At 40.7% G+C, this 9,088-nt stretch overlaps 1 protein-coding gene across 6 annotated transcripts in view; it reads left to right on the forward strand.

The window, feature by feature from the left end:
* Cplane1 (ciliogenesis and planar polarity effector 1) overlaps positions 1–9,088 on the forward strand; it is an 87,667-nt gene that overhangs the window by 68,598 nt on the left and 9,981 nt on the right. For 4 of the 6 annotated variants that reach the window (XM_029543961.1, XM_029543965.1, XM_029543963.1 and 1 more), the window contains 4 exons: positions 2,010–2,097; positions 3,114–3,278; positions 7,161–7,191; positions 8,526–8,657. In XM_029543961.1, the coding sequence (XP_029399821.1) occupies positions 2,010–2,097; positions 3,114–3,278; positions 7,161–7,191; positions 8,526–8,657 (416 nt within the window). Of the gene's footprint in view, positions 1–2,009; positions 2,098–3,113; positions 3,279–7,160; positions 7,192–8,525; positions 8,658–9,088 lie in introns of those variants that run through there. The other 2 variants (XM_029543964.1, XM_029543966.1) reach the window with 2 other exon arrangements.

Genomic DNA, 9,088 nt, shown 5'->3' on the forward strand with positions numbered 1-9,088 from the left:
CCGCCTGCCTCTCCCTCCCGAGTGCTGGGATTAAAGGCGTGCACCACCACACCTGGCTTTAGAATGTATTTTTAAATTTATTTTTAATTTGCCCATAAAAACAAACACTGTACTAATTAATCAGGTACCATTTGCCATTTTGCAGGTATGTATTACGTAATACTGAAATCCCACTAAACCTGTCTCCTCAAACATTCATCATTTCTTTGTGATGAAACTTTAGGGAACACTTTCTTCCAGGTTTCTGAAATGTGCAGTACATTAATGGTGCCCTGTAGTGTCCCTAATGTGCAGCAGCAGCACACAGTGTCTGCCTTCTGTGTGACTGCGTCAGTTATTTCTCAATCCCATCCCTCCGTCACCGCAGTTTCTCCAGCCTCACAGTTTCTGTGAGAACAACTATCTGCACTGCCCCAGGAGGCTGAAGTCATGTGCTTCTCTTTCTGTAGCATAATCATCTTCAGTTTTGTCCATCTTGGTGTGGGTAACAAGGCTTCGTTGCTTTGTGTCTGAGTAGGAGTGTCTCTTATGTGTCCTATATTTTCTCTATTGGTTCGTCCATTTATGAATACTAAGGTTGTTTCCAATTCGTGTTGTTAGGGTCAAACTGTGTCATCTAGAGGCTTGAGGGTGAGCGGGTGCTGAAGATGTCCACTACATCTGATGTCTTAGGCAGGGTAGAACTTACAGGCCACCCATGCTAAAGCTGTCCATTTCTGGACTTCTGTGAGTGGCACAGTGACCACCTAAATCCAGATGTTTCTTTTCTGTATATTTATTATTTGGATACAGGGTAGCTAGATTTCATTGTAGTTCTATTTTTAACTTTGTGAGGAATCGCATAGTGTTTTCCATAGTGGCTGTTCTAATTTACATTCCCATGAACAGTATACAAGAACTGCCTTTTTTCCACATCTTCATCAGCACATGTAACATTTAGTCTTTTTGACAATAGCCATTCTTACTGGAATAGGTAATGTAAACTGTTCTTTTAATCCTTACATATTAAAAAGTTAAGATTAAACATGTGGAATCACATAAAAGATGACTAGATCATTACTAATAATGGTACTGTGATATTCATTCACATGGTATGTTTATGTTTATTTGTTTTGTTTTTGTTGTTGTTGTTGTTGTTGTTGTTTTTTTGAGACAGGGTTTCTCTGTAGTCCTAGCTGTTCTGGAACTCCTTCTGTAGACCAGTCTGTCCTCAGACCCAGAGATGTGCCTGCCTCTGCCTCTGCCTCCGAGTGCTGGGCTAACACACCAAACTTGGACATGTCCGCATGAATCGTGAGCATCAGACTAGTCCTTGATGGCCTTTTCTTCAAAGACTCTCTTTGAAATTGCCTTCTGAGCTCGTAGAAGTTTATTTAAAGTCAGATACATACAAGTCTATATGCACACACATATATAATATATGCATTCTTAAGTAAGCTTATAAAATGTTTCCCTATGACCTTTTTAAGGTACCTGTAAAGTTGTTTATCTCTCCTTCCTCCCCTCCCCCTTGTATTACCCTCCTTCCTTCCTTCATCTCCAATTACAGTGCTAGCACTTTTTCATTTGCCAAGTTTAACAAGACAGTTTGCAGGCCTGGATGAAGCAGGGGGCTAAGACACCATGAGCAAGTACTCACTTGAAAGCACAAGAACTTGAGTTGAATCCATGATCTGGTGCTGTGGAAATTGCTTACTCTCTGGGCCTTGTTTTCTCATCTGGATGTAGAAGACTTTGTCACAATGGTGGCTAACTTTCTCGCCCATTACAGAACCAGCTGAAGTCATCACCTAACCCTTGTGGATGTCACACCAGTTTAGCTATCAGTAGTAAAAACTTCCTCTTCATGATCCCCAGCAATTAGCTCAGACTAGATTTTACCCTTTTTCTTTCCTCTTTGTTGTATTATCTAAAGTGCTTGAAAAGTGCATAGAATTGTGTGATGTTTTGACATTATCAGGGTTTAGCAGCTCAGCAGTTGCTTTGCTCTGTGTGTTTTCTCTTTGCAGGCTGGGCAGGGGAATCATGTTGGATTATCTTCTGGCCCTGACATTGAAAAGCTACTAGCTTCAAAAGCCATCAGCATTTCTGAAGAAGGTTTGTGTTGGTACCAGGGCTGTTATTGAAGCCATGGCTCCCCACCCTACACCTACTCTTTATTTTTGTGTTACGTTATACGGGTGTTTTGCCTACATGTATGTGTGTACCACATGTGTGCATCCTGTGTCTGTATCTGCAAACATCCTCACTTCCATTCTTCCTTCTTTCCAAGTCTGTGACTGGCGAGTTATCTCCATCTTTGAAGGTAGCTTTACTGCCTAGCTGACTGTAGAATTTCTACCTTGTCTCTGACTAGTGTTTCCCTTGTTATTTGAAGGCATTATCCCAGTATTTGACTTCTCTAATGGTTGAATAATGCCTATGTGCTGTTAGTCTAATTGCTGCTTTAAAATCTCTGGTTGCTTTAAAATTTACCTTTTACTCGTTTTTTGCTTGTTTTGTTTTTCTTTTGATCCAGTGTCGGTGTGAATCCATCTTACATCTAGGTAGAATCTCCACATTGAAGATTTGACACTGGGACGTTTGTGCTGTTTCCATCTCCTTCCCCTCTGGTCTGAAAATGCTTGTTAGGTTTCTTTTGGACCTTGTTCTGTTTCTTTAATGTTTAAAACTTACATGTTTGTTTATCTGCTTGGGGCGGGACAGTGCACACCTGGAGGTCAGAGGGTGACCTGAGGGAGTTGTCCTCTCCTGTGTGAGTTCTGTCTGTCTACCTGACGTTCTCGTGCCTGGCAGCAGATACATTGATCTGCTAAGTCATCTCACCCGTCCCTGGTGCTGCCGTGTTTGTTGTGTTTGAGTGTGTGTGTTTTTAACACTTCACAATTTCTCTGGGTTTAGGACTCAGTGGTGTCTTCACTAGCACTTCTCCAGACCTGCCCTCCAGCTCGCTACCTGCTGTCTGTCGTCCTCGCTGTCCCGTTGGGTCACTGTTTAAGTTTGGTGACTATCTTCAGTAGCTAAAACTTTGTTTCTAGATCTTACTGTTTCTGCTGTGGTTTCCTATCTTTTCCCTTTATGGTTTTCATAATTGTATGCCTGCATTGGATTAGTGTCTTTCCAGACTCAAGAGGATGTGGAAGATCAAAATGATGCAGAGGAGACTTCAGAGGCTGAGTTTTCAGTAACAGAAAATCATTCTAGCCAGAAAACCTACGCATGCCCTTCTGCGGGGTCTGCTGCTTCCTCTTCTGTGGGCTGGAATATCACTTCTCCTGGTACTGTCCTTCACTTCTTAGATTTATGTTCTTGTGTTGCATTAAAGTATTACTGAACTGTACCTGGGAGGGGTATGGGTATTTGTGAATTAATTTTATAATATTCACTTCAGGGAAGAAAAATTTAAACGTGCCATTCAACATTAAAAAAGTCATAAACACTTCAAACCATCTATAGTAATTAGTATTATTTAATTTCATAAACATTGAGATGTTAATTATTGGAATGTTGAAATTTAATTTATAACAGTACTATTGGTTATTTGTTGGGCCCCTGCCATGTACTGTTTCTTGCACAGTTTCTTTGTAAGGTTGGCGGTGAGGGAGGAACACCAGCCATTATTCTCACTGCACAGCTGAGACTGAGGTGTGGACAGATGTAGAGCCACTGTTTGTTTGATTTCATTCAAGATGCATCATTATTACAGGGACATTCAGTCATGTGAATAATAGGTATAGTACTTCTTACAGAACCCATGGAACCTGGATAAATTGAAAATATTTTCCTCTAGTATTTAGTGTATAATTTTAAACTTGAAAAGAGAAATCACATTACTATTTTTTATAATAATATAGGAATCCCAGGGCCATAAGTAGGAGTCTCCATCCAGTCTGGCCTCTTGTGAAATCGCAGTGTCATTTCCTCACTGCCATGGTCAATTCTGACCACAAAGTAGCTTGGAGTACTCTCTTCTGCATCTTACATTAAAGAAAAATGTTAATGGGAAACAATTGGTTGACTGGGGTTAGATTTTAATTTTAGAAACAGCTTTAACATTCCCAAAGACACTGCTTATGCAAGAAGAAGATGGCAGACTGAGTGTAACTATTTAGAATTTAAAATGAAGAATTGTGGTTAATGGAGAATTACACAGATTAATTCGGCTTAATCATTTTTGAAGACAGTCCCAAAGGAAGATTCAAAAATAAGAGTTAAGCTGGGCGGTGGTGGCGCACACCTTTGATCCCAGCACTTGGGAGGCAGAGGCAGGTGGTTTCTGAGTTCAAGGCCAGCCTGGTCTACAAAGTGAGTTCCAGGACAGCCAAGGCTATACAGAGAAACCCTGTCTCGAAAAAACAACAACAACAAAACAAACAAACAAAAAGAAAAGAGTTAGACTAACTTCTTTAAAGTGTTCTTTATGGGGCTGGAGAGATGGCTCAATGGTTAAGAGCACTGACTGCTCTTCCAGAGGACTGTTTTCAATTCCCTGTAACCACATGACAGTTCATAACTCTAACTCCAGTTCCAGGAGATTTGGCATCCTCACACAGGCAAAACACCAATGCACATAAAATAAAAATAAATCAACCTTAGCTGGGAATCCCAGCACTTGGAGGCAGAGGCAGGTGGATCTTTGAGTTTGAGACTAGCCTGGTCTACAGAGCAGGTCTAGGACAGCCAGGGCTACAGAGAAACCCTGTCTCAGAAAAAAAAAAAAAAAAAAAGGAAGGAAGGAAGGAAGAAAGGAAGAAAGAAAGAAAGGAAGAAAAAGAAAGAAAGAAAAGATAAAAAGGTATTCTTTAAATACAGCACTTTTCTACTCTCTAACAAAAGCCATCTATTTCATTTCTTCCTGGTCACTTTTCAAACTGTGCCCAGATTTATAGGTACTGTTTGAGGATTAAATCTGCAACCAGAACGCATGCTGCAGATCAGGCTGCCTTGAACTCATAGAAATGAATTCTCTGCCTCCCAAGTGCTGGGATTAAAGGCTGCACCACCATGTGCAGTTTACAAGGTGTGTGTTCAGCGCACCCTGTCTTTGAGTTATGTCGTTGACTTTTAGGACAAAGTCAGTATAAAATAAGCAAGGTGTTATCACTACGGACATCATCTTAGAGTCATGGAAGGCATCTCACTTTTCCTCTAATTAGCTGCTGTTAAGAATTCACACTTGCCAGGCATGCTGGCAGACACCTTTAATCTTAGTGTTTGCAAAGCCTGTGGATTTTTGTGAGTTCAAGGCCAGCCTGGTCTATGTTGGCAAGACCCCAGAAACCCAAGGCTACACAGAGAGACACTGTCTCAAAAACAAAATTTATTTTACACTTGCCAGGTACTAAGCGGGAAGATCAGTCCTTACACTGAGGGGATGGGAATGGAATCTAGCTGAGTTGGTTCCAGCACACACAGTGCAGCTGTGCTGGTACACGCCTGTGAGTCTGGCACTCAGCATCAGCAGACGGATGCAGGACAATCAAGTTCACGTCTTCCTCCGTACACAAAAAGGCTGGGACCAGCTTGGGATACATAACACCCCATCTCTCAAAAAGAAAAATCCTTGACTTGAGGATTAAGAAATAAAATATGTTCTTTAAAAAGCCAAAATTCTTGTATGTTGAAACACATGCTTATATAGGTTTAGAGATAATTTAGGCCAATCTAATAAGATCTTGTTTTTTTCTTTTCAATTTATTGATTTTTTTTACACTACATATTTTACTCTCCTTTCCCACCCCCACCTCCCCACTCCCCCTTCTACCCTTTCACTGTTCCACATCCCACACCTCCTCCCCATCCTCCTGTCTACACATGGATTCCCCCACCTCCACCCCACCTGACCTCTAAACTCCAGTCTCTTGAGGGTTAGGTGCATCATCTCTGAATGAACACAGACCCGGAAGTCCTCTACTGTATGTGTGTTGGGGGCCTCATATCAGCTGGTGTATGCTGCCTGTTTGCTAATCCAGTGTTTGAGAGATCTCAGGGGTCCAGATTAATTGAGAATGCTGGTACTCCTACAGAATCACCCTTCTCCTCAGCTTCTTTCAACCGTCCCTAATTCAACAACAGGAGTCAGCAGCTTCTGTCCATTGGTTGGGTGCAAATATTTGCATCCCACTCTTTCAGCTGTTTGTTGGGTCTTCGCTCTAGAATTTGACTGTCTTTCAGGATCATACATGTAGATGCTTTGCTGTAAGATCCATACTTAATTTTGGAAAATTCTCAAAAGTAATTCTCTGGGTCCTGTTCTTCCAAGAAGATTGCTTCTAGATTGAAATTATTTGTTTCCAGGACGTATTCTTTTCAGGTTGTCAGGGATGTCCTGTCTTCTTTGACTAATTTATACTCCATCATTCTACGAAGGTACTAAGGAAAGGAGGGTGTATTTCCTGATGTGTTCTACATATACAGGATACAGAAAAAAATGTTATCTTAAAATGTAGATAATACAGGTTGGAGAAATGGCTCAGTGATGAAGAGAATTTACTCCTCTTGCAAAGGACCCTGGTCCTGTTCCCTGAACTCATATGATGGCTTACAGCTGCCTGTAAGTCGAGTTCCTGGCTGTCTGATATCAACTTCTGGACTCCATGGTTACCAGGCATACATAGGGTACTTATGTATGTGTACACAAAATATTCATACACAATAAACTAAAAATAATCTTTTAAAAATGTAGGTAACTACTACTACCAAATCATGTATATAAAGGAACACACACACACACGTAATTTCTAAATCTGATTAGGAATTGAAGTTAAAGAATTGGCCAGAGGCCTGGGGAAACAGCTCGGTAGGGATGGGGCCTGCTTATTGTGCAAGGATGCTAGTGTGGATCTGTAACCTTCACAAAAGAGCTGGGCTCAGCTGCTCTGGAAGGTAGAGATCTGAGCATCTGGGGAGCTTGTCTATGCTCAGACCAGCCAGCTTCAGCTTCAGTGAGAAACCTCGTCTCCTAAAGTAAGGTGGAGAGTGATAGAAGGCGGCGCTGGACTCTACACATGCACACACACATGTGCATTTGCTTGCACACATATAAATACACAAATGCTGAGCTAAGTTTTTAAGATAATTGTTATTGAAAAATTTTCATACAGTATATTCTTATCATTGACTTAAATCATTATATTAATAATAGTGTTTCTTTTTTTAAGGTGTGAATGACAACAATGAATTATTTGAAAGGTAAATCTTTTAAGAGTTCATGATTTTAAATGTGTGTGCTAGTATGTGTTATGGAAATTTTGTTGTCCCTATGAATGTACGAACTTGTTTGTTTCTCTTGTATAGCATGGCTGTCCTGACTCACTTTGTAGACCAGGCTGGCCTTGAAGGCATGCACCACCATGCCTGGCCAAATGTAAATTTTTGTATTACACTTTTTGTAGATTAAAGAAATCTTATAAATTTCCATTGGGAATCGGTATTTTAGGAAACTGGGGAAGGTTTATATTTGCTTTTAATACAGGTGAATAGATTATAATAGACTGTATTGGCTACATCCTCTTACATTATGTGTTAAGATACAGCAGTTCAGACCCGTAGTTCCTTGTAATGAGACTTAGCAACACCATGTCCCCTGTGTGAGCATAGCATTGCTATAGTACTGTTCTCTCCAAAACACAGCGTGGCTTAACCATGAGCAGAATGGAGGTGTACCAAAAGCCGTTTCATAAGGAGACCAGCAAAGATCTCGAAAACGCATCAAGGTCATGAAGAAATACAAAGATAGAAATCGCTTTAGATTTGAGAAGACAGATGTCAAGACAACTATACCAATATCAAAGTTGACTCTGGGTGGAAAAGGGACATTAGTGGAACAGTTAGAAAATATGAATCTGTTCTATAGATTAGTTAATAATAGGCCAGTCCATGATTTTGATATAAAATGAAAATTATATCAGGCAATCACATTTGCAGAAACTGAGTAAGGATATATTGGAGTTTTGTTACCTATAACAAAAGGTGTTTTACCTATATGTATGACTGTGTACCCGTTGAGTGCCACATGCCCATGGAAGCCAAGGAGGGTATCAGACTCCCTGGAATTGGAGTTGTAGATGGTTTTGAGTCACCATGTGGATGCTGGGACTTGAATCGAGTCTTCTAGAAGAGGATCCAGTGCTCTTAACTGCTGAGCCATCATGCCAGCCCAAGTTTTGTTTCTTTGTTGCTGCTGTTGTTTAATGTGTTTGTGGGTATGTGCACATGAGTGCCCACTGAGGCCAGAGGCTTTGCATCTCTGGACTCTGTAGTCAGTTTTGAGCCACCTGACAGAGGTGCTAGGCCCTTTAGAGCAGTGAGCGCCTCTCATCACTGAGCCATAAAGTCTGGAACCATTTCAGATAAACTGTTAAAAATTTTTCTCTGGGCTTAGAGCTCATTTTTCTGAGAGCATCTATGAAATCATTATAACTAGGCTTTTCTACTGAGTGATCCTAGAATTATAGAAATTAAGGTAAGAATAATGTGATGATTTCATAAATACAAACTTAAATTCTTGAAATTACATTTGCAAGTGTTTCAGAAGATCAGCTCCAGGTGACTGGCTTGACAGATATTGCTGACATCATTGGTGACCTTATAACTAAGAGTGGAGTGTCCAGTCACGAGCTTGGCTTAACAGAATGTCAAGCTAGAAGTATATCCAGGTAATCAGTGGAAGTGCGTATATGCTAGGCATGGGGCCCTGGGTCTTGTGTATGTGTGTATGTTCATATAAGTCACATCTATACACTGCGTTGTGTGTGTGTGTGGTAAATACACTGGGTCATGTGTGTATGTGCTTGATCTCAGGACCTTGCACATTCACACTGTACCATTGAATTATACCCCAACCTCTGAAGAATCTAATCCCCTTAAAATAATTGTAGTTCAAGAATACTTAAGATTGAGGGCTGGAGAGATGGCTCAGTGGTCAAGAGCTCTGGAAGACTGCTCTTCCAGAGGCCCTGAGTTCAATTCCCAGCAACCACATGGTGGCTCACAACCATCTGTAATGAGATCTGATGCCCTCTTCTGGTGTGTCTGAAGATAGCTACAGTGTACTTACATACATAAAATAAATAAATCTTTAACAAAA

The sequence above is a fragment of the Mus pahari genome, chromosome 11 (genome assembly GCF_900095145.1).
Source record: "Mus pahari chromosome 11, PAHARI_EIJ_v1.1, whole genome shotgun sequence".
Taxonomy (NCBI): Eukaryota; Metazoa; Chordata; class Mammalia; order Rodentia; family Muridae; genus Mus; species Mus pahari.